This window comes from Trematomus bernacchii, unplaced genomic scaffold, assembly GCF_902827165.1.
Source record: "Trematomus bernacchii unplaced genomic scaffold, fTreBer1.1, whole genome shotgun sequence".
Lineage (NCBI taxonomy): Eukaryota > Metazoa > Chordata > Actinopteri > Perciformes > Nototheniidae > Trematomus > Trematomus bernacchii.
The window spans coordinates 12,777,653-12,803,716 of record NW_022987803.1 but is presented as its reverse complement, the minus strand read 5'-3'; the positions used below and the strand labels follow the sequence as shown (position 1 = coordinate 12,803,716).

The window sequence follows — 26,064 nt, the reverse complement described above, 5'->3', positions numbered from 1 at the left end:
GGAGGAAGCACTCTCCCACCACCTCAGCAGTTTACCGGGGACCACAGTAATAGTGAAAGGTGCAAAAGGATTGGTTGTCTCTTTGTGTTAGTGGGAGTTTGCAGCACAACAACTCTGTCCTGTACATATGCAGCCTCAGGCCAGGACCACAGGTACACAGGTATTTCTTCAATGTAGCTTTCTTTCTACACACAAAGGCGTTTTAGGTCACTGAAAGACTGACCATTTGCAAAACCCCTTCCAGGGTAAAGATTTACAGCAACTCTGTTTTCAGGGTTGACATGAACACAGGGAGACATTTTGTGCAATGACGCACGTCTTACCTTGCTGACAGGATTTTTTGGAGAACTAGGGAGGACTAACCATGTTTTCAAAAATACCTATGAACATTGGACTAGGCCTCAGTGGGCTCTTATTCCCGTAATATACCAAACATTGTCCCACCTTTAAAAAATAACTGAATCAACTTCGGCATCTGTAGCACGTTTTAGGGTAAACAGTTGTGAAGTGTTTATAAGCCATTAAGTCTGCACCATGTGTAATCTCAGCAATTATTTCCCCCACTTTTTTTAACATGCTGCACAACCTTAGAACACATTTTGTTCCTACTCTGGTCCATACACTGAGATAGAATTAGATAATAAGGCATAATACAAAATGTATAATGGATGGGATGTAATCATTCAGAACTAGTTAATTCATTAACACGTGTATTCAAACCTCAGGAAATATAAAACAAATGTGTAGGTATTCCAAGTGGCCACACTGGTGGAGTAAGAAGACCACCATTTGGGTGAAGAGATGCAATACAGGTTCAATGTGGGGATCATTGTGTATGTAAAGTGACAAGAACAGTTTGTAATGGCCAGATTTATCTTCATCAAATAAACTTACGTTTTATATTTAAAATGTATCATTGTATGCCAAAATGGCTGGTCTGAATAACATTTTAAGTATAAAAGGTATGTGAAACATTTGGTTATAGTAGTAAGTAGAAATTCAGTACTAATTAAAAATAAAGATTATCCTCATTTTTGCTTTTAAAAGTTCCTGTCCTGAAAAGAAATAAAGTACCACAGCATTCTGTGTCTCTCTGCCAAACTTCCCTGCTTCGTTAATCCTCGCCTGAAAGCCGTCTCAGTCTCAGAGTATTACAAGTAAATAATGAGAGAGATGCTTCTGTAATGCAGAGTTATATCACCCCTTGGGGACGATTACATGTTCTCTGAGCAGTTTCTCAGGGGACAGTCTTGTAACGATTGTCCATCAGTCTGTTGGATTATGGAATTTGAATTGTTATTTAAAAACAAACTTAAGCGACATAAGGCTTTTTGCGATGTATGGAAAATAAGTGGACAGATAGGCAAGGCAAGGCAAGGCAAGGCAAGGCAAGGCAAGGCAAGGCAAGGCAAGGCAAGGCAAGGCAAGGCAAGGCAAGGCAATGCAAGGCAAGGCAAGGCAAGGCAAGTTTATTTATATAGCACCTTTCAACACAAGGCAATTCAAAGTGCTTTACAAAAATGGAAGACATTATGAAAATGGCATTTAAAATCAGTCATTAAAAAGAAAAGATAATAAAATAAACATTAAAAGAAAAAATACATGGATAAAAGTTAAAAGTTACAGTGCAGTTTAAGATGTGAATAGTTCAATTAAAAGCAGCGGCAAAAAGAAAAGTCTTCAGCCTGGATTTAAAAGTAGTAAGAGTTGCAGCGGACCTGCAGGTTTCTGGGAGTTTGTTCCAGATATTTGGAGCATAATAACTGAATGCTGCTTCTCCATGTTTAGTTCTGACTCTGGGGACAGAAAGCTGACCAGTCCCTGATACTATACTCTTCTGCCTTATATCCACTCTGTTGCTCTCCATTAGGTCACTTTATCATTGATGTGAATATGTGATTGAACCCTGGAATATGCAATATTAAACTGCTGTATGCTGAGGCTAATCGATTACACCCTACATTATGGATGCTCTAGCTGCTTCACTCTAATGCTGCAATCTCAAAATGTTAACAGGTAATGTTTCGGTTTTACAGTCGCTGATGAGTTTGGATCCTGCTTCTTGTAGGATAAATGAATGAGTATGTTCAGACAGGCCTAAAGTTAATATTGATATTGTTAAATTAGTCCCTTCTGCAGGCCTCTGGGTCAAGGGTAGACGTGTGTGCCTTTGCTCACTGCAAACAGTATGATTTGTAATGCAATGAGTATATTATTATTATTATTACGTCTGCCAAGAAGGTTATATTTTTGCTCTGTTGGTCTTATAGTGTGTTTGACAGTTTGTTTGCCAGCAGGAGTACAGAAAAACTACCAGATTTCATGGTACTTTGTGAATTGTTGTAGAATGAGCAAAATGTTCGAGCTGATCCGAATAAAAGGTGGATACACAAATTAATGTACGTAGTAATGTTATATTATATAGGTTTTTGTCCAAGTAAATGGACTGAAAAAGGCTAAAATCCCAAAGTTCCCACACACACTCCCTGCCTGAGAAGCCTCCATTGGGTTTGTGCTTTCATTGGCAAGTGCTCCAACACATTTCATGGTAACTTAAAAGGTAAATAGGTGAGACATCTATTGACCAATCATAATATAGACTGCCAGCTAACCAATCAGAGCAGACTGGGCTCTGGTTTCAGACAGAGGGTAAAACGAGGTGCTGTTGCACAGGCAGTATGATAAAAATAAAGACCTTTTTGAACACAGTAGAGGCACAAAACACTTATATGAACCTGAAAATAAGCATAATGGGGCCCCTTTAATCCTCTGAGGTATAAAATGCAACACATCATCTTTTCAGTGTCTCATTAAAACAATAAAGCCAGAAGAAAAACTTCCTAATTTGGGAAATGGGACAATCAAATAAGCATGTGAATGCACCATTGGTCTTGGCCATGTCTGCTCCAAGTGTAATTATAGTGTATTAGTTGTGTTTAGTTGTAATTTGTATTCATGACCTGAGTTAACTTCTATGAATCATAGAAGTTTAACCCTTCTGATCTAAAAAATAAAATTATTTTCTTAAATGAAGTATCATGTGACATGTATTGCCTTGTGTGACGGCCCCTCCACACAGTGGCGTGCGTTGAAGCTTCAACGCTTCTGCCCATTCACTTTGAATGGGGTGACGTAACGTTTCGCCAAACTGCATTGTGGGAGCGAAGCGTAGATTTGCTCGCGTTGCTCGCGACGAAAGTTGAGCAATGTTCAACTTTTGAAGCTTTGGCGTAAGCGTCAGCCAATCGAATCATATGCCAGTACAAGCTCTAGCCAATCAAACCGCGTGCTTGTGTGTCCTGGGCGGGAGATTCATGTGATTGGTTGTTGGTCGAGTTTCAGCCCCTCCCCGCCGGCAAGCGACAACGCACGCCGCCGTGTGGACAGGCCGTGAGAGACCCAGAGATCCAATAGGAAATGAGAGTTGGGCAGGGGCACGCAGTACCGGGCATGCTGTGGTTCATTTTCGGCACCTTGAACTTGTAAACACAAACATGAAATATACATGCGGTATTCTGGTCCCATACAGTAGGACAAGCATTTCTTGTTATTTTTTGTCAGATTTAATCACCCATCTCTTCACGGCCCAGTTTTGCTCGTGCACTTCAACCAGTTTACACAGAGAATACCAAGCGTGATGTGTGGCGTTTCCCTGTTGTAGCCTCATTACACCATCCTAATTTGCACACCTGTCAACAACAGGCCACAGGGCAATGGAGAGAGAGAAATAACACATATTTTGTTCATTAATTCACTGCAGGTAGTACATTCCCCCAGACGCTTGTAATACATGTTTGAGAAGACAGCATGATGACGAGGCTCTTATTATTGTGATCACACGTGGAGACGGAGAGTCCCTCTGAGGTTCCTGAGGGCGATGGACCTCTAGGGCCCAGACACTGCGTAAATCAGAAGGTCGTATGAACCGTGCGGTGAAGCTTTTATTTCTTTTTACCAGACGTCCCCTTTGGATGCACTCACACCGCCAGATAAATTACAAACCCTTAAGACAACACCCCAGTCACATCTGGGGGCACGGGCTCCTAAACCTGGAATAACTCAACACGACCATCTGTAGACACGACACGGAGTGTGGTGCTGCATTAGAACGGACTGAATATTAGTTTTGGCTAGAAGTTCAACAGACAGGGAGGCCAGATGACCAGCAGATGACTCTTATGCAAAGCGAACATACGCCATGTTTTGTAGATATATAATTAGATAACAGGGAATCATTAAGAGACCTAATGACACTGCAACGTGTTTTTCATCAACATAGGACATTTTTGAAATAGTAACCTTTTGTCAGACACCTTAATAATGCATTACAATCATACTAATAATGCATTGTAATCTGCCTGTAGCACTGTATAATTAGAGTTATAAGCACTCATTATCATTAACAATGCATTTGAAAAGTAATTATACCACGCAGTCTCACCCAGTCGCAAGAACAAATGTTGGCAATGCTCATTTTTGTCAAATCCCAGATGTGTTGAATGTCATTATATATATATATTATTATATTTTTACCGCCACATCATGCAGTTTAATCATATAACTCATTATAGGTATGCATTTTAGACGTGGGCTTACCAGAATGTCAGTGATAGACTAGTTATTATGCATCATGATACTTTATCAGTCATCATAAAATGCTTTAAAATGATATCATCGGTCAGAGAACAATGAATGAGTGCTGATAGCAAAGTGTAAGCTATCACGCATTATAAGTATGATTGTTGTGCATTCTAGACATGGGTGTCATAGAAAGTGTTAACTGTGACATCAAACTTTGTTTTTGTGAATTCCAATGAATACTCACTCTCTATCAGGATTGCAAATGTGCTGAAAATGTCATTTTGTGCCGTATTGCATCTTTAATGGCACTCATTAACTTTGCTTATGCATTGAGCCAAGTAATTGAATTCCCTTTGGTTGTGAAGAAGCTCCTTTCTGCATCTCTCTATACCTCTACCTTTGTGTAGCTGCACAGTAAAGCCATTCATTAATTTCATTTCAATCGCTGGCTTTTGCTTCATATAATGGTTGAAAAGACAATATTAATATCGGTTGGTGCTTTAATAGAATTCAGTGTGATCACTCATGTGTGTTTGTGGTGTGTAGTTTTCTATCTCTTATATATTTAGGCAAAATAGCTGCATTTATCAGATCCAATAGATGTTTTTCTCCCCCCAGCTTACGACCTTTAATTGTACAAATGTTATCTGACTATGTTGGATGTGGTGTATGGCATCAGAGGAAGAATGATATTCACATTTTCCCTATAGAGCCCTGTGGCGTCTAATTAAATAAGTCCGCTCTCACAACATTAATTGAATTCAAAGCATATCAAAGACACATACATAAAGAAAACTGTCTGTTTGATATATCCGTAAGGACAATGAGACATTTATGATTATTGTTTTATTAAAAATATTGTTATTGTTTTATTAAAATAGCCAAAATATGTGGTAACTTATTTTGTACAACAGCGAATTTACACAAATACTCCAGCTAGATACTGTGTTTTTGCACTCACAACATACCAATATTTATTTATTTATCTGTCATAACTAAATCATGAACTGGGATCATCTCTGTTGCGCTCAGTTAGAATTGGTAAACAGGTTAGTACATAGCAAAGAAAAAGAAAAGCAAATACATGTGACACCCTGAGAGACACTTTGAACACAGTGGACGGGTTCAATTGAAAGATGCCTTTAAAATTCATATTCACCCTCACGCCAACTCCATATGATTACCTGTCTCCCACAGGAGTTATGGCACGAGACATTCAGTTGACATGAGGACAAAAAAAGAAAGGCATAAAGACAAATCTCTGCGGAGAATGGAGAGCAGCAGGGGGATAAAAAAAGGACAGGGGAACATTTCCTGCATGTTGTGGAGGCAATTTGGAAACAAATAAATTACATGGGCCCTCTTCTTGGTTATGCTGTCATGGCAGAGTGGTGAAACCATCCATTAGTTCTCCATTACCTGTCAGCCTGTTGCCACAGGTTGACAGGATTTACGCCCCACAAGACATATCTGAGCGCAGCGAGCACCACGGCATGCATAGTCATTAGGATATTCTGGTATAGGGGAGGTGCTGAGTGAATGTCAGCACACACACATGCTCATTAAAAGTCAGGTAGGAAATCCGTAAACAAAATTCGGTTTACTTTAAATCAAGCACAACTTCTCAGTAAATCTAAAGCCTGTCAGTTTGACCTGCAAAACTTCTGCTTTGCACAGCCTTTTCAGAGATTTCATTTCATGGATGCACTTGAGGAAAAATAAAAGATAATAGAGTGGTGCAGGAATGTGTACACACAACCTTGAAAATAGTTAGTTAGCTCGGCTTGAAGTCAATGTTGTTTAGTTTGTTTTTGGTTAGAAGCCTGAAATAAGGTCTGTAGTTAACACAGGGATGTTCATGTTTGGTTCTATGACATAAAATACAAGAAATTATACCATTAATGTCTGAGGTTTTTATGTGTCCTAAAAACGACTGAATGAGACACCTAAACATCATCACGCGGAGAATTAGCCGCTTTTAGCTTAGCGGTGTTGACGTGAGGCAACACAGTCTCACGGCATTTCGTGTTATAGTCACGAAATTAATCTATTGATTCGTGTTCACCAACACGATTTCGCCATTTTTTTCGTGTCACACAGAACGATTTTAAAAGCAATGTAAATAATAACAAATTAGAAGGAAAAAGACATTTAAAAAAATACAGATTTAAGTATTCTGACACAGAACGATTTTAGAAGCAATGTATTTATATTGGTAGTATGTTTCGTGCCTGCACCAAATAATAACAAATTAGAAGGAAAAAAAGATGACATAAAATACAGATTTCAGTATTCTGAGGCTCTGAGCCATTTCTTTTCCTCACGGACGGCAACAAAACTCAGACATTATACAATTTAAAATAAAAGGGGTAGGGTTAGGCTTAGGGTAAGATATTGAGTAAGAACATGTTTTTATGAACCACACAGCTTCTGGTCTTCCAAGACCCGACCGGACAAAAAGACGTGTTGCAGGCACGAAACATACTACCAATAGAAATACATTGCATTTAAAATCGTTCTGTGACATGAAAAAAATGTGAAAATCGTGTTGGTGAACACGAATCAATAGATTAAATTAATTTTGTGACTAATAACACGAAATGCCGTGAGACTGGGTTGCATGAGGTCATGCGACGTGATGTAGTTTGTTTATGGCCCAGTGTTAGGTATTTACTTCAGGTTATGGTTTTTTTGCTTAAAAAATGATAAAGTAGTGTTTCTATATTGGACTACTTTACTGAACAAAACATTTAAGTATCATAAACATTATATATGTTATTTTGTTGTACTAGCTTGTAAGCGCTAACAGCACCAGGAAAAGCGCTATATAAATGTAATGTATTATTATTATTATTATTATAAAGGGAGTCCTTGTGTAGCTAACCCCTACAGAAATACATCATCCTTTCACCACTCTATTGTGAGATCAAACTCACATCATTGCTCCATGAAACGGCTTCCCAGTAGGATGGGGGGCCGGTTTTAATTTACTTTGAATCTCCTTGAAAGTTTTATGATAAATCACCTTCCTGCACATCCAGACAGCTCTGCATGTAGCTTCCTGTACAGAACATGCAGGCCTGTCCGCAGCTCGGCACCGAATACAGCTGACCTCATTGTTCGCTCGCCTGACTGACTTCCTCTGTTTCTTTCACTTTTCTCTCCCTTCTCCGTGGTATAGCCGCAGCAACCAAACAGCCAGCATTTCTGGATGATGTATGTTTTCATTATCCAAACAGCCACAAGGCTGTGCAGATATTGTCAGTAAGCTCTGAGGCGCAGAGCAGAGCTGAGATTGCGATATAGAATTAGCTGAAGGCCACGCAGGCAGCCTGACATTATGCAGAATGTAGGCTGTTTCATTCTCATGTGTTATTAAATTATTTCTTTTGGCTTCGCATTGCATTTTGAAGAGAATGAAAATATATCGATCATCTCTGCAGGGGTCTATGTTCACAGCTTCCACCAGATTCATAAACTTCTCAGCTTGACAGTGCAGGCTGCAGAGACAGATAAGAAAGATTCTGCTTGCTCGTTCACTTTTGGAGATTAATATACTCAATTTGTCCTTTAGGATAGTTCTATTTTTGGATTTAATGTTGAGTGTGTGTGTGTGTTTTATCTTCCATTAGTGGGCAGGGCCCTCACACATGTCAACCACCCACCCACTAATCCCCACCATCAATCTGGCAACATGATTTTAAGGGCCACATGTTATTTAAACTAATTGAAAACTGTTTCACCCCTCAAAGCAAATTCATTCCCAAAACCCAGATACATCAATTTGACTTTTAATACAAAGCAAACACTGCACTCTTGCTTATTGAAATGAAACACTTACAGTGCACACAACATAATTTAGATATTTTGGGGAGAGTGGTCTGAAGTGCCCTTGTTCATTTAAATTATTTATCCACAAAAATATGCCTTACAAAGCGGACCAGGTTTTTTTCATTTGTGGTTTTCCTAAGAAATAGCTTAACATTTAATAAGAAAGCTCAGAAGGATGCTATGGTGCCGCGGCGCCACTGGTTCTCCTTAATTTATTTTGAACTTGGCTCAAATGTAAATAAAGGAGAAAAACGCCCCCCAAAGAAGACGGTAAACAGAATTTTTATGAACGATGCTGCTTTGATTTCACAGCAGCCAGACAACCCAGAGAAGCTTTGAAATGCAGTACTAAAAGGGAACCATTAGCCCAATGCAAGTCAGTTATATTTTTTATAGCAAAAACACAAGCCCTCGAAAATGTTTATCCCACATTGACATAGGCATTGGTGCTGGAAGACTCAAAACAATGTAAAGACTGATTTATATACCTTGGTAAAATATTAATCTAGAAATCCTGTAATCTTATGATTTGATATATAAAAAAACAAAGTTCATTAGGTGCATATCCACAAAAACACATGCAGGGATTTAGAGTTTTAAGCCAACTGACAAAAAAAAAAGGATTATATGCCGTGACAAGATGTCAGATTATGTCCATAAAAATGAAAGACAAGCATTTCCTTTGTCGGATTACCATCTCAAATGTGATTATTGGACGTTTGATAATGTCCCAATGTTTTGCCTGATTCCCTCGGTCTCTGATTGAAATATTCAGCTTCATATTGAACTCAATTTCTTTGACACAACGGTACATTGTTTGCCTCGATTTCTTTCATTTATTTCTCGTGTTCCACACTTGTGCTGGATCATCCTTCAAACAGGATGATGTGTGAAGGATGCAGCTTAATGGCTCATATATAAACCACGGCCTCAATCTGCGATTCCTTTTCATTACGGGCACTGTCGAAAAATAAATCTCTATTCTTAGTCTTCCCTTTGTTGTGGGGAAAAATACACTTTATATGTACGTTGTTTGCCCAAAAGTAGTCATAATAAACTCTGAAAAATTGTAATGAACACTGACACTTTCTGCTGTGAATCAGGACTCAACCCCCTAAACAGTTTGCAGATATACGAGAGTCTACTCTCTTTTGCTGAAGGCGTTTCAGTTCCTGGTGAGGAATGTTGTGTGGAGCGTGAAATAGTTTCATAAAGCTTAAGGGAGGAGGTGTGTTTGATTCATCACTATTTCGAAATTGATATGGAGTGTACTGTCGACCGTAGCTTTCTTTGAAATGCCATCTGTTGTTTGGGATGCCAACATGTAGGAATCTGCATATCACAAAACTAATGAGAAACTAATGGCGCAGCACAAAAAAGTCCACGAATGCGAGCTGTGACATTACGTGGAAGGAAATGATCCGGGCATGCAGTGACTCGTCTAGGTTCTGTTTCCCATTACGCAAATGGCTTTTTTCTTTTTCAATAAATGCAGATTCTTTTTTCTCCCAGTCGACTTAAAGATCACCTCTTCTGAAATCACACTCAGAACAAAATACAAAGTCAAATTGATGCATCCTGATTAGGGATGTCCCGATCACCTTTTTTTGCTCCCGATCCGATTCCGATCATTTGATTTTGACAATCTGCCGATACCGATTTTTCCCAATCCGATCTTTATGCAATGCATTAAGAGAAAAAAAAGGTAACAGATAACGGCTGGTCATCCAACGCGATGAATTCAGCTATCTTGGCTGTTATTTTTTTGGCCTTTTCACTGTTCTGGGGCAGTTTCTCTTTCCTTTTAAAAGTCTCTGAAAGTGTCGGTTGTTTCAGTGCCGTTACCTGAGTGGCCGCTGTGTACTCGTCGTGTTGTTGTTGGTGGTGTTTGTATTAGATTGGTCGTGTTGAACGTAGCTCTGTTCTTTCCACCACGCGGAACCTCCGCCTTGCAAACATTGCATCTGGCTGTTACACTGCCTTCGCTTTCAATTTTATAATACTTCCAAACTCCTGACATTTTCTCTGTCCCGACTCCCGAGGCACCAGCTGAACGTAGCCTCTTGTTAGCTTACTGCTACTATTAGACACTGCGCCCACTCTGTTGCCAGATTTGAGAGAAATAAGCAACCAGGTCTATGAAAACAAGCCCAAAAGAAGCAACACATACATGATGTTGTGTAATTTTAAACCAAAACTAAGGCCTCAGGATGACTTTAAGACGTGAACATGGTCCTTTTTGTTTTGTGACATTAAATAAAATAATAAAAATATTTTATAAAAAAAAAAAAAAAAAAAAAAAAAAATTCCCGATCCCCGATTTTTTTCTCCCGATTCCGATCTTTTGAAGATCACGTGATCGGCTCCGATCCCCGATCACGTGATCGGATCGGGACATCTCTAATCCTGATAAACACACGCACACAACTTATGGAAGTAGACCTTATAACAAAACTATAATAAAATATTATAAAGAGGAATCATCTCTACCTGTGCAAAGAAAAAACTGTTTTATTAACGAAACAGCCTCGATCCACTGTCTGTGTGCACACATACATCAACAATGATCACCTTCACAAAACTTCCAGCCTGTCCTCCTCCAAAGCACGACCAAAATAGGTTGATTGTTCAGCAGCTTATTACGACCTATAGTCACGTTTTAAAGTTTAGCACCTCTAGTGGTCGTAAGTGTATATTGTACTTTTAGAAACCACGTCCAGTGGATGTGTAGGATCTACAGTTTGATAGATATTATGAACATGATTTGAGGTCTCGCCAGGAGAATGTGTATATACTACGTCTTTCCCCACAGCGTCCATGTAAAGTTGGCGTCACCCCTCACGGGGTGAAAACAGTATTTCCGGTCTCGAAGTTTTCATAATAAAACCGGAAGTATTCCCCTCACTGTCAAATGATTTTACAGTGATATCTGCCGTACTCATCCACTAAAAAACATCAGTTTATCCTTGTTAATTACACACCATTGATTGGTTTAAATTGTGTACAATGCTTTTCTGTTTTTAACCTTCGATTCGGAGAAACAAATAGTTTTTTGGGAGTTTAGGATGGCCGAAGACACTACACCACCCATAATCCTCAGTTATCGTTTGGGACTACAACATCCGCTTTGCTTTGAACACCATATTCCAACGTGCATTGCGGCTAAAACATCCAATCACCAAGCTTCAACGATAGCTGAGGATTATGGGTAGTTCGATGTTTTAGCCTATCAAAACCTCTGAAAAAAAAAATATGTCTCTCAGAATCGAAAGTGAAAAATCTATGGGAAAAACAAAAAAGCAGTGTACACAATTTAAACCAATTAATGTCGTGTAATTAACAAGGATAAATTGATGTGTTTTAGTGGATGAGTACGGCAGATATCACTGTGAAATAATTTGACAGTGAGGGGAATACGGTTTGATTATCAAAACTTCGAGACCGGAATGACTGTTTTCGTTTTGTAGGAGGGGAGTCGAGGAGGGGAAATTAGAGAAATGAGAAAGCTTTAGTCACGTTCTCCTGGCGAGACCTCAAATAATCTTCGTAATATCTATCAAACTATAGATCCTACACATCCACTGGACATGGATTCTAAAAGTACAATATACACGTCTCGCTAGAAATCTAATCAAAAAGCATTTTAATGGCCAATCTATTCTACAATTTAGGATTTTCCAGAGAGGGTTATTTGTGAATAAACTACCCTCCGGAGAGTTTGCAATTGCCGCAAATTGTTGTTTCTTACACGACCACTAGAGGTGCTAAACTTTAAAATGTGACTATAGGTCGTAATAAGCTGCTGAACAATCAACCTATTTGGTCGTATGAGTTGGAGGACTTGTTGAAAACTTCACAGGAAATGGATGCCCTGTCCAGTCGAAGGAGCGTGCTACAACTTAACTAAGGCCCCGGCTCCACGAGGACAAATACGGCAAAACGCATCGGAGTAACGCAAATGCAACCGCAAAAAACCTTCCGTCCCCACGCAATATACACCGGATTGTGTCAAGCTCCACGAGACGGCTCCGTTTACATCCAAACGCTGGAAAAGCTGCAGTACATATGCCGAACCTGTACGTGGCGCTGTAACTTCCTCCACAAAAGCAGCAACTTCCTCCACAAAAGCAGCGAAGAAGAATGGTTGTCATGGCTGCACTTCTGTGTATTCTCCGCGGTGGGGGCCGACAGAACCGGGCAGAGTTTTTCGCCGGTCAGCGTGTGTTAAAGTTTAAATCTTCCGGACAAAATTATAAAAGTGCCGGTCAAAGGTCTTCATTGTTATTTATTGAGCTTTAAAACAAATGAATAACGACGATATAATGATATATAATCATCAAATACACAGAGCCTGTCTCTTTTTCCTCTCTTCTGACAGCGTCAGTGTCTGTCTCATGCAGCAGCTGATCCTGTAATGAGTGACCCGACAGTAAAAATGAACATATTTATAACTAGTTTAGGTAGTTTGAGAGGTAATTAAAATAGCTAAGGGTGATGATCTGACTTGAACTGTGTGTTTTGCTCCCGCTGCATCACAGCGGCAGGAGCTGCGTGTCTCCGTCCTGTCAGATTAGACTTCACTCGCGTTTATGTCCATATCGAGATAAAGATAAATAATCTGAATTCAAGGAGGAGCTCCTGTAGATGTTGCACAAAGAACTGTAGCATGGTCAGTAGCGACTGGAGCACGATAGCAACCCTGCGGGGGAGAGGCGGGGCTATGAAAACGAATGACCGTATAGGCGACTCCACGGCCCCGTTGGACCCCCCAGAGCGCTCCGTTCCCAGATCTATCCACCTTTGGACCCGTTGTCGTTTGCGGGGTCTGTTTCTACGTTTCCCTTACGGCGTCGTCGAGCTTAGAGGGCTATACGCATGAGAAATATGCGGATTCAACCCGTTTTCGTCCTCGTGGAGCCGGGGCCTGAGTTGTAGTTTAAAAAATAGAAATTTACCAAAATGTCTGCTTTTGTTTCGCGAGAGCTACAACAGTCCTCAATTCCTGAGAGTTACAGTATGCTTCTTGCATAGAGTTTGCGGTTTGTTGGTCGTGTCGGGTTCTGGTGATTTATTAATACATATTTTTGCATGTTGGTTAGTGTGAAATGGCTCTCATTATGTGCTGGGAGCAACTGGCCTGCAGCAGGCATCTCTAATGAGCACAGCCAGGAGGACGCTGAATAACAAAGCTGCTATGTTGTGTGTTTTTAGACTAGAATGTCTATTGTGTATTTAGTTTTAATGAAATGTTCAATTTAATCTGTTGACAAAAAAGTTTGTTTTAATACAGGACTAAGACTAGATAAACAAATAACTGACGAGAGAGAAAATATATGAAATATTCAGGACTAAAGATGGACCAAAATGTAATGATTTGTCTTCAACTCAAACTAGAATTTAAAAAAGAAAAATTACTGAAATGTCGGTACAACTAATAAACAGAACCCTAAACGTAAACGCTGCCCGGATTAAAACTGGTTGCAATTGAAAAAAAAGTGTTTTCTGTAGATGAAAAAAATAGGTCGACATGTTAGAAAATACTCCTAAAGTGAGAAGATCTCTATTTGAAGAGAGGTATCAACATTTTGATCTACTCTTGGACGGATGCAAATAAGCCCTTCACTCAAAATGTCAAACTACTTTTTGAACATTAAATGCCAGATTTGTTTACCCATTTGCTCACCACTCATGAATTGCAACATTAAGTGATGTGTGTTTTGATCTAATTGCTGTTTTTCTGCACAGACGGATTGCTCCAGCGACAGCGAGAGTGAGGACAACTTCATAGTGGTCCCCCCTCGAGACCACCTGGGCCTGGCCATCTTCTCCATGCTGTGCTGTTTCTGGCCCCTGGGAATCGCAGCATTTTACTTCTCACAGGGGGTGAGGACACACACATGGGAACACATGCATGCATCGCAGACAACTATAAAGATGTGATTTTTCACACATACTTAAGGACACACAGCATCCGTTTGTTGTTGTGCCTCCTCCCACACACACAAGCATACATGTGAATACCCAGCAGTATGTATGATTCATCACAAATATCGGAAGGCGTCTCACATAAAAATAGACTGACAGCTGACTCCCTAACTGCCAACGCAAGGCCGCTTCTAACTGGGCAAGCCATCAATACCTCAAGGCCAATCTTTAACACTCGCTTGATGCTCTGTAAAGAAGCTGTAATCCGCCATAAGGAACAGTATATAACTCACTTTCAAGGCTCTTTTATCTACAAACCCCAAAAAACAAGAGCTGCTAAAACTACTAAGAAAAGAGATGGCCTTTGAACTATTGGTGTTTTCGAGGGGATTGAAGATGGATCCAATTAAAGGTCAACCTACGATTTTAACGTCAGTCTCTCAGACACACTAATTACCCTTGTTTTAACTATTTGAAATAAGTATTTGTTGAATGAAAAGGCAATAGAAAAAACAACAATTTTTTTATCGGGTATTTTGTATTCTTTAGGACTGTTTCAAACTGTAGACTATGCTTTGGTGCTCAAATATCAAACCGTGTCTTTAAGTTTAAAAAAAAATAGATTTATCGCTTGGGTCTTCAATCATGAAATGGTTATATATCAAATAGTGATGGCTTGCTAGATATATTTCACCTTGCACGAGATCATGTGAGAATTGTGGATCATGAGCTCACTAGAAAATCCATATTGACAGACATGTGTTCAGGTCCGAGAAACCAATGATTCTGATCATTCAGCGTCCTGTGAGGAGCTACTGGCAGCTACAGGTGTGTTTCAGTATGTGTGATGGGACGCAGGCAGGCATCTGTTCGTTCAAAACAACGTGGATGCCTTAGCAGAATCAGCTATCAGCATCAGACCGGAGAAAATGTACTGAAGAGCAAGGAATAGCATCGAAAGCTTTTTTTTTTTATACAAAAAATATGTTTTTCTTTTCTCCCACCATGTTTTGCCAAGAGTTTGATTGACAGATGAGTCATCCAGTCCCCTGCCAAGCATTTTTTGAAAGCTTCCCAAACACTTTCCAACTGGTTCTTTGTTACAAACCATCTGGTACGTCAGGTAAACTGACATTTTCTTGACGCAAACATAAAGCCACATAATTAAAAAGATGGCATTTATTTCCAAAGAGAACAAGTGTGTGAGGTTTGAGAATGCGACCTGCGCCGCCTCGTCACACCGTGACTCACGGTGTGACGAGGCGGCGCTGTTCATTATGAAGCTTTTGACATTAGCAAACTGCACATAATGGTGGTTTAATGGATTCAACTGGACTTCCTGCCTCAAAGTCGAACACGTTTTAAAGCACATGTAAACACACGCACTAGAGACAGGCAAGCTTTCCAGTAAATTGGTCTACCTTTGACTATAATTTCTTATCAAAAGCTCGAGCATTTAGCTGACTTATCTGCGGGGGCGAGGAGTCCGAGGCAGATTAAGGCGGTCAGTGAATGACCTTGTCGGGAGCTAATTTGATTCTTTCTGGATAATTATGGGGAAGTGATGGCTGTGTTTAGGGATGGATGGCTTTTCTGCCAAACTCACTCCTTTAGAAGGTGCTGTCCACAAGAGCTGTCAGGAAAAGATACGGTGGGAGTCGGGGATCGCTTCATTTTATAGCTCAATACCCCACTTCACTGGTCTTCATTATATCCAATCGTTCAGGGAGCCCCCGTTACTAAATCAATTCATTCTGGAAGGATTGAGACCAAGAAGATTGTCAGGTTTAAGCAGAAGAAGATGTGTATATCGGAGTGGACTTCTGTACTGAGAAAAGTGTGAAGCGATCTGTACTGAACAACAAAGTCAGTTCATATTTAAGGATGAATTACATTCTTTTTTTTAGGAGTAGAAATCTGCCTAAAAGAACGCAAAGCTACATTTTAACACCTTATCTGCAAACAGCTTGGCTAAGTACCCTAAAGACTCAGACCCTTTTTTAAATCAACTTTAACATAATTTAAGTTACTTGCACTTTAAGTATTTCATTGTATGCTACGTTAGACTACTGCACTACATTTTAAATGCTAATATTGTACTTTTTCCTTTCCTACATTTATCAACTGGCAGCTTTAGTAACTAGTTACTTTACAGATACATTTTATAAGGTAATACAACATAAAAATCAAATAACAAATAAACATTGACATATAAATAAAGGTTTAAATATCCAGCAGCACTCAACAAAGTAATTTAAATAAGCTCTACCTATAACATGTGATATACAATTAATGCATCAATAATCATAATCCAGTAATTGGACATACATCATTCTAAATGTGTAACAAGTACTTTTACTTGTGGTACTTAAGTATATTTTGATGTCAATACTTTTGTACTTTTACTAAAGATCCGAGTACTTCTTCCAACACTGCTACAGGGTAACCAGATGCATTATGGGATATGAGAAGGGCAGCAGGAAGTGGCGAGAGAAAAAGTTTAGAAGTGATAGCACATCAGCTTTGTCACTTACAAACAAACAGCTTAGGGACTGTAATAGAGTGTGTGGATCAATAGTGTTTTTGTCCCAATGGAAGGTCAATCCTCTTAAAACAGAGCGAGCCGCTGCATAGCTTCCCAAGGAGAGCGAGGTCATGAGCGAACACACAGAAACCAACATGCTGCTTTGAACATGCTCATATCCTATTTGCCAAAGACTACATCCTTAATTCTGTGTAACGTCTTTATGGTAAATAGTGCCGTTTTAGGATTCACCGCCCGCACACAACTCACGATGACTACCATACTGAGGGTATCTGGGGGAAATTAGCTTGCAGCATTTGATTGGGAAGCGGAATTGAGTTTCAATTATTGCCACTAATAGGGTGAGTGTTTTGTTTTGAGATGCTGATAAATGTTTCTCTCGGCTCTGAGACATCTGTGCTGGAGACTGCAGTGTTGAGGAGCCGAAGCGATTCCTTTCACGATTATGCAAATAAGACTCCCCTGAAGTTATCTTTCGGCTTACAAGTCATAATAATGGATGAAAACGAAAGGGGGTAATTATTGCGAAACGGGTTTAAGTATTCACTTGCGTGTCTGTGTGGGGGAGTTGGAGAGAGACCGCACAAAACGCATAGAGAGAAGGAGAGAAGCAGGGCTTTGTGTGTTGTTTATTTGCAAGAAAAACCTGTAAAGGGTGCTGAATTGACTTCCGAGAGCGCGTCGCAGCGTGAGTCTACATGCAGCTCAGTCTGAGATGTTATCTTATTCTCCATGACACCACATTTCAATCATTTTGTCAAGGTTGTGGAGATAAAGCCATAATGCTTCTAACCACTTTCCTCTCAAGGGGATTCAAGGAAAAAAATCCACACAGTGACGCTTGTAAGGCACATTATACAAAGCTGATGCTCACGAGCACACACAATTACTACACAATGTATGAAAGTAGCCATGTTTTCCACATAGTATTCTTAGTTATATCCCTCGGAAAGAGCCACAGCATGTGTTCATTTTTAGGTGGAGAAAAACAAATCAATTTGGTGCTTCACTGGAAAAATCGAATAATAAGCATGTGCCCTTCAATTCAGCTTCCTTCCAGTGATGTCGACAATTACACTGCCCACCATTACATTATGTCTCTTTTCTAGGATTCGCTCTTCCTAAAGACCTTGCTGTGGGGGACTTTTGTTTCAATAATTACTGTATTGACATGGAAGCCAGTGGCTCTGCCTTGAATACATGTCCTTTGTCTAGATTTGCTTTCTGACCTTTCGAGGCATTTGTCTAAAGAGTCTTTTTTCCCAGCTCTCATCTGGATGTCTTTGTCCCACACTATTAGGCATTATCCTCTCAACCCTTCCTGGCACTAATGAAACAGTTCACAGTGGGGGAGTGTTTTTCTCTACTAGCAACCATCGCTGAAAGCTGGGTGGACGCACGCTCATGAACTGTTAGCGCCGTGTCATGCATGCCCACTGCACCTCGCGGGAGCGCGCACAGCGTAAAGCAAATACTCACAGACATTTCAATGATCTGTTCGGCAAAGTTAGGTTTGGAAATTTGTCATTTCCTTTATGGCGGGCATGCATAACACGGCATAACACCGGAGCCCCTCTGCGGGGAAACTTTGGCGCTGTTCTGAGTTTGTTCTAATCCGTCAAAATGACGGACGGCTTTCAGATTTTTCCGTCATTGTTAAAAAAAATCTGTCATAGGTGGAAAATATTCGGTTAACGCGACCTCTGGTCAAAATATGAGTGTAGGGAGCTTAAGAGTAATATAAACATACATGTGCAAAAGCATACAAATTGTGTAAAAAGGAAACCAAATTGTGTGATTACTAAAACACCTAGAAGGTCACCACAATAATATCATGTGTATCATTGACATCAACATTACATATTTTCAACATCACAGTTATCGTGCGACATTGCGTCACCCCTATGTGCCATAGACCTGTGCCATATCTGTCTTATTGTTCTAATATTATCAGGCTTAACACGTCAGACTTTGTGTCAAATCTTATTTAAATCTAGCCAAAAATTGTACAAAAGACGAACATAAAGTAGAGCGTAGATGGGAGTTTGCTCTCTGGTGTGGCTGCTTTGGCCCTGATGCATTACTGCGGTGCAAATGAGCAGAGGCTATGAATAATACAGTAATTTTAAAAACCATTCCAGGTACATGTACAAATGAAAAGGCATAAATATTCATTTAAAAAACAAATGTATAAAAATAACCAAAGAAACCTGGCACATAAATAAAAAAAGGTAGCCTCTGTAAGAGCAGTTTTTTGTCACCATTTCAAATTGGTTTAAATAATCCTAGACTTGATATTATTCAACTGTTAATCTCTCCAGCGTGTGTTACTGCAGGTTCTCCCTTCAGTTATTCGTTCACAGTACAACTCAAAATAAGGGAGCCACAGGGTCAGGTACCTGAACCAGTTGGCTCGTCTCAGTGAGGAACAGCAATGGCTCCTTTCCAAAGTCTTTCCAGATTTCTCGCCAAGCGTCTCATTCTGTTACCACAAGCAAGATTAGGCATCCTACAAACTAATCTCACAAGAGCTACTTTTATCCACAGTCTGATGGCTTGCGAGGAAAATTGAAGGTCAAAACAAGGATTTGTGTCGAGCCGTGCTTTCCTGTTTATTCTTCTATTCACTTCCAAAATCGAAATCAACTCCGCATCTAACTCGCAGTCTCAATCCCTCTTAACCTCAAGAGCAAATAGGACTTTTAGAAAAGACGACTGTGGCCTCAGGACTGGAGGTCTATTGCCTGCTTCATCACACTCACACACACTTATTGTTCAAATTAATTCAACTGAATAATGAAGGTCGTTTCACACAATCACACGGTACATTTCAAACTGTTCTGGGATACATTCAGCACAATAGAATGTCCAATGTATTGAGTTATCGGTACAATACATTATGGCTGTGCATCGACACCACTGAATCTCATCTACTAGAAAAATAATAGATTAATATGGAATGGCATTTGGACTCAACAGAACATAAATTAGTTTCGGGAAAGACAATCGAGATGGGAAACGAAAGAGCCAATTCAAAGTCTTCACAAAGCCTCTGAAACAATTTCCACTGTGCGTGTAATTTCTGCCCCGGCACTGGCCTCTATTCAGCTATGTGAATGAAAACAACAAATCAAAACACAAGTCTTTCTTCCCTGCATCTCCCTTCTGGCATGACATTTCATTCAAATAACCAGATAGCTAGGGGAAATACAGCAGGCAGCAGTGTAAACACTCAACAATGGGCAGGATATTCAAGAGAAAACACTGTTCATTATTGTCGTTTTCAAGCAAATTAATCATATCAGCTTTTTTAGCAAACAGCATGGAATGATACAAGGAAAATAACCCTTTTAGCATCAATTGCTGATGCTACGTATCTGGCTAATTAATAAACCTGGCCCTCAGTGGGATGGTTTACTTTTTATCATTAATAGGGATGCTTTATTTAATGCTCTTAAATAGGATTAAACACTAAAAGCAGTGTGTTTACAAGAAAAACTCCAGAGGGCAATTTTAAGTTTTAACTTAAATAATAAAGTATTTAAAGCTTTGGTAATTACCGTTCTAATATTGTTTTTGGGTTCCGTTTGTATGTCTTTACTGTTGTCTGAAAACACTTTACCTCTGGGATTCCTTTGGAGAATTTCTTCAAATGTTGCACCAGCACTTGGACTCTATGAGGAACTGATCAGATTTTGCTGGTGAAAGGTCAACATGTTTTTGGCCATAATTGAATAATTCATACACCAATTAGGACCATTTAATAGAAATATCTAATAGGAAACATGATTAACCTGTTCAGCCCCAAGCCTGTTTGTCAGGTCTCAGGATAGAAAATGACATTTCCAGAACAAATGACTATATCTTCCCTTCTAAAAGGGGTAAATTAATCATCTTTTTTCTCAAAGCAATGATAAACCTGTGAGTTGGATGTAGAAAAGTCAGAATCAATATAGAATTTTTTTTTATGACTTTTTGGACAAACACGGATGTTAAAGGCATTGACATACAACAGTATGTCATTTGTTTTTTAAATCTTCAATACGTTTTAAAGGGGACACTTTTTGTTACAAACTAACAGAGAACGTTTCCCCGACTGCACTGAAAGCTATCAGGTGTGTTATATTGCAGTGAGGCAGAGTAAAACAACTGTTAAATGTTTAACACCACACAGAGGATCTATATGTGCCTATAGTGGGTTGTAAAAATGCATTATAACCTTAAATACATGGTAACTGGGTCATGCTCGTGGGGGTTGTCTGGGAAAATAAGAATAAAAAACCTCTTGCTACAAAGCAAGAATCGGGGGGTTACGTATTGTAACCTTAGTTATATAAGCACAGGCGGGGCCCTCTACTGGACTCTATGGGTACTACTCTCAACCATGCTATGCGAGCATTCACACACTGAGTTTGTATAAACGTAGCCGGCCAATCAGGGTGAGCCTACCTGAATGCGGACAGGGCCCCTAGATAGAGGGCTCCGCCTGTGCTTATATAACTAGGGTTACAATGCGTAACCCCCCGTTATATCTCACACAGGCTCCGCCCTCTACTGGACTCTATGGGTACAGTGGGTGGAGCCCTGATGGATAAACGCCCTGTCGTCCAACAACATCGACCCATCACACTGCCCCTGACCGGCCTTTGGTTAACAGCCACCGCACCCCAACTTCATCTCATCCGGTTGAGACCGTGGAGAAGTCGGAGCCGCAGCTTACTTGGCTGGATAGAGCACACTCACACACGCTTACCTCGTGTAGAGTGTGCATGGAAAATAGTGAGGAAGTCCTCCAGCCCTGCATGGGGCTTACCGTGCACCATGTTTTCCGGGTCCCTAAGGAGCATGGGGAGAACGTAAGTGCTGTTTTCAATGATAGTGCCTTCAGGGAGGAGAGCTCCAGAGGCTCAAATGGTGCAAACACGTCCACCCCCAAAGGTGGATTGTCCTGCCGAGCCAGGGAAAACCATAGGGTACAGTGGCTGTTGCGCCGGTTGGCGAACAGGCCACCTCCGCTTTCCCGAACTGCCCAGATCTGCTTCACCACCTCCGGGTGAAGCAACTGTCACGGATGCCTTGATATAGGAGGTCGCCCCCCCCAGTGGAGTTCCCCATTCATTCAGGTAGGCTCGCCCTGATTGGCCGGCTACGTTTACACAAAATCAGTGTGTGAATGCTCGCATAGCATGGTTGAGAGTAGTACCCATAGAGTCCAGTAGAGGGCGGAGCCTGTGTGAGATATATGTTCTTTACCTGATTTGAACAGCCCTTAAAATGTTGAGCTTTCACCTTTTTGCATAGGTTTTTCTTTTGTAATCCTTTTATAATGTTGTTGACCTAACAAATAGCAGCACTGTCAAAATGTACTTGAAAGATGTTCATTCATAACTTAATCTATTCTGGTCTTTGTCAAATGTCATTTACCCGTAATGAAAAATTATGATAAATCATTATTTTCCTCATTTGTCATTTATCATTCAGTGCTAGCAGCCGATATTCCCGTAACCTGCAGTCCTTAACATTTTCACACTAATTGCCATTTTTAGTCCTGCCAAGCGTGATGAGCTCTCCTGGGTTACGCCGAGCCGCTCGGTCAATAAGCCCATCCTCCACTTGCATGTTTCTCTCGCACTGGCACAGAAATAACAGACAGCTTCTGTAATTATGGCTCTTTTTGAAAAATGGGTCACCCTTTTCTCTTGACTACCTCCAAACTGTATCTGACTTTCTTCTTCTCTTGCTTTTTCCTCCTTTTTCCAGACCACCAAGGCAGTGAACAAAGGTGACTTCCCAATGGCCAACATCGCCTCCAGACGCGCTTTGTTCCTCGCTGCCCTCTCCATCACTATAGGCACCGGTGTGTATGTGGGGGTGGTGGTTGCTCTCATTGCCTACCTTTCTAAACCAGGACACATATAGCAGTGGCACCCTCCCTACAACACATCTCCGGGGAACCATGGAAGAGAATAACCCCCCTCATGGGAACGCCGTTACTCCTGCAGACTTTGAGGAAAAGTTTGTTTCGGGGATGTACAGTTTTCCCCCTCCACCTTCCCTTCTTTCCGTCTTTCTCTCCCTTCAGGCCCTCTGTCAGCAAAGATTAGCCACAGTGACTGGAGAGAGGTCAAGCTGGAGGGGGAGAAGAAGGGGAATTGGGGATAGACAGCATTTTTTTTTCGTTGTGGCAGTTTGAGTAATGGTTCCATGTTGGAGTCCAGTTTGCATCCCATCAACTTAAACCCCTGTTGGCTTCATCCTCTTTCGGCTGGTTATTAACTTCCTGGACTCCTAAAGACACATCAAGAAGATAACACTTGGAAGATCACATTGCACACTTAAAGAATACAAAAAATTGAGGTTGAGGAGGGTTAAAAGATTGACACAAACCGCTCTTAAACTAACTTTATGTTGTGACTTTTTGAGTTAAAAATAAGAGCCTCTCTAGTGTACTGTCATCTTAGTTTACCACCCAGGACTGTCTTTAATAGACCGTGAGCTGCCCTCATTGGCTCAGAAGTACCAAGTTCGTGTTGGTCACTTGGCTGACTGACCCGCAGTAGATTGCTCACATTTTCTCGAATTGTGACAAAGGAGGGATTAATTTCCAGAGAAACTTCAGAAAAAAAAAAAGAACTGCTCATTTCAATCAGAGAAAGAGCCCTGCGGGAAAAAAAAGAGATCAAACATGATCAGAGGCGTCTCATTGAACAATATGGCATGAGTTACAAGGATCTCAATGGAGCCTCGGGCCTATACTAAACCTCTGAGAAGGTGTCCATCCATCAAACAAAGACCCTGAAATCTAACAAAAGCTGTTCATGCCAGATAAGGTTTGCCTACATACATGCAAATGTGCTTTGTTTTTATGTTTGTCTTTTTTTGTTTGTCTTTCTAGAGGCACCTTGATGAAAATTCGCTTCAAGGAATGTTCATTTATGGCCTTGGAAGTAAAGCACACATGCGAGGTGGCCATATGGTCAGACATTCAGGGGGAAACGGTGCACAGTGTCTCCCAAAAACGCTGCTCCTGGTGAGGGAACGCAAAATGAAACATCAGCCGTTAACAATGGGCAGGAAGTTATAAATCAGGTAGATAATGTCATTAAAAGGCAGGCCTTGCGTTTCCTTCAGGGCTGCGCGTATAAACAGAGTGCGTCGGTCTGACAGCTTTGAATTTAGCTGTGATCAATTATTCTTTGCATGACTCCAGCTATGCCAGCAGTATACTGCAACGCATGATTGATTGGATTAAGAACTTGTTTTTGTCACATCATAAAAAAAAAGCCTAAATTAAAATTGATCAGGCGGTGAAAGGGGCTCATATTTTGTGCAACGCTCAACATTCCCCAATGCAGCTATTAATAAGAAGGACATTTCATAGTAACAACGCTCCGAGACACTTTGTTCCTTCGCAATTTCAAGAGCTATTACTCTTAAAGACAGGTTTAAAGGTTTAAAGACAGACACGCGACAGACAATTTCACTGATTTTCTTTGTATGAAGGGCTCATTAATAACAGCGATTTCAGTTTGTGTTTTTATTTCCTACATTCAGGCAGATGGTAGTTCAATCCTCCAGAGAAGACATTATACACGTAGTTTCTCTGCGCAGGTCATGCATTAGTCATACCTGACATTTATGGTGCACAATTATCTCCCTGTAATGGCTTTTATTTTTTTAAGGAATGTCTATTCTCTGGAGCATAACCCTAAAATAGCACAACCACATTCATTTCACTAATAAGCCACTTTTGGCATCGCTGGTTGCTGTCAAACCCTGCAAGTAAACAATCCATTTAGGCATCCTCGCCTCTGTGAACATGTGAAAACAACCATGTAAGTCTGTGCTGCTGTGCTAATGAAGAGTGAATATTGCCTGTATGCTCCACGAGGGGAATATTCCAACACGCTTTGCTTGAATAAAACTGTGGTAGGCTCCCAAGACTTTTCTTTGAATGTTATTTTTGGCTGCGTGTATGAATAAACATTGATGCAGTCGGATAATGACAAGCTGAATGCTGATTCATTTCGTTCGGGGCCCCTTGGAATCAGCTCATTGAGTGTCTATTCATCTGAAAAGCTGGTTATTACAATGTAAATGTTTGACCTCCGACCCCTTTGATGAGCTACTGATTCCACACCAATGTACGCACACATCATGACCATCACTGTAACTATACTGAAAGACTCTGTCCGTCCGTTCCATCTCTTGGAGAAGGTTTTATTGCTGATAACGATGAACATGCTTTGTGTTATGTAGCGTATCATTCAAAAATGATGTGTTTTTATCTGGCTTCTTTGGCAACCTGGTATTGTGCAATGTGTTACAACAGTACGTGGGTTTCAATGCTGTTGTTATTTCCTTCTCATTGTGATGAGTAAATGTACACATCCGCACAACAAAGACATTTGCTGAATGCATTCCTCAACGCCAGGGTGATAGTGCTCTCTCTGTGTCGTGCCCTAAAGCAATTAAAGAAGATTACATTTTTTTATTATGTTTCGGGGATTTCTTTCTGTGTGAAGGCAACATGTACATAGTGCAAATAAAGACATGTTCAAATGTAATAACAAATAAATCAGAAAGGAAGGATGTCCTTTCCTAAAAGCAAAACATATTTTTCTCTGTGGTTTTATATAACATGAAGCTCTGTATCGGATTTATATCCCAAAAAACGCTCAACGACCTGAGAGAATTGGCCCAGTACTTGAGATGCTCGAGTTGTCCTTAGAGCGAAAAGCAAACACAGACTGAGTCACGGAGTGTGGGTGGTTTTTCCAGAAAAGAGAGAAAAGAGAAGCAGCTCTGAAATGTGTAGCTGCAGTGTTCTCATACAGTAGCTGCGTGCAGTAAAGTACACCTTCCTGTGTGCTGTCACCATCATGGTCATTGAACATAAACGCTGATCCGCACTCCGCTCAACACACTGACATTTCAAACTGTGCCTTTATATTATTTTGATAGTCACATTCATGCAGTAACAGAGCATTAAGGGGTGATCAGGTATGTGGTGTATAATCTACAACAGAGGTGCCAAACCTTTTCTATCCGACGTACCCTGACAGCTCTATCAGATAAACCCGACTACCTCTTCAAACGCCAGCCAAATAGTTTTAATACATGGATTTTAACCGGATAAACTACTTCAGCTGTTTATGTTTACTTTTAGATTACTATTGTTA

The 26,064-nt window shown here is 40.4% G+C and overlaps 1 protein-coding gene across 1 annotated transcript in view; it reads left to right on the top strand.

The window, feature by feature from the left end:
- Positions 1–25,488, top strand: part of syndig1l (synapse differentiation inducing 1-like) — a 42,761-nt gene extending 17,273 nt beyond the window's left edge. The window contains exons 3-4 of the mRNA XM_034150359.1: positions 14,158–14,295; positions 22,643–25,488. Coding sequence (XP_034006250.1) covers positions 14,158–14,295; positions 22,643–22,801 — 297 coding nt within the window. The 3' untranslated portion in view covers positions 22,802–25,488. The remainder of the gene's footprint in view (positions 1–14,157; positions 14,296–22,642) is intronic.
- Positions 25,489–26,064: the final 576 nt, after the last annotated feature.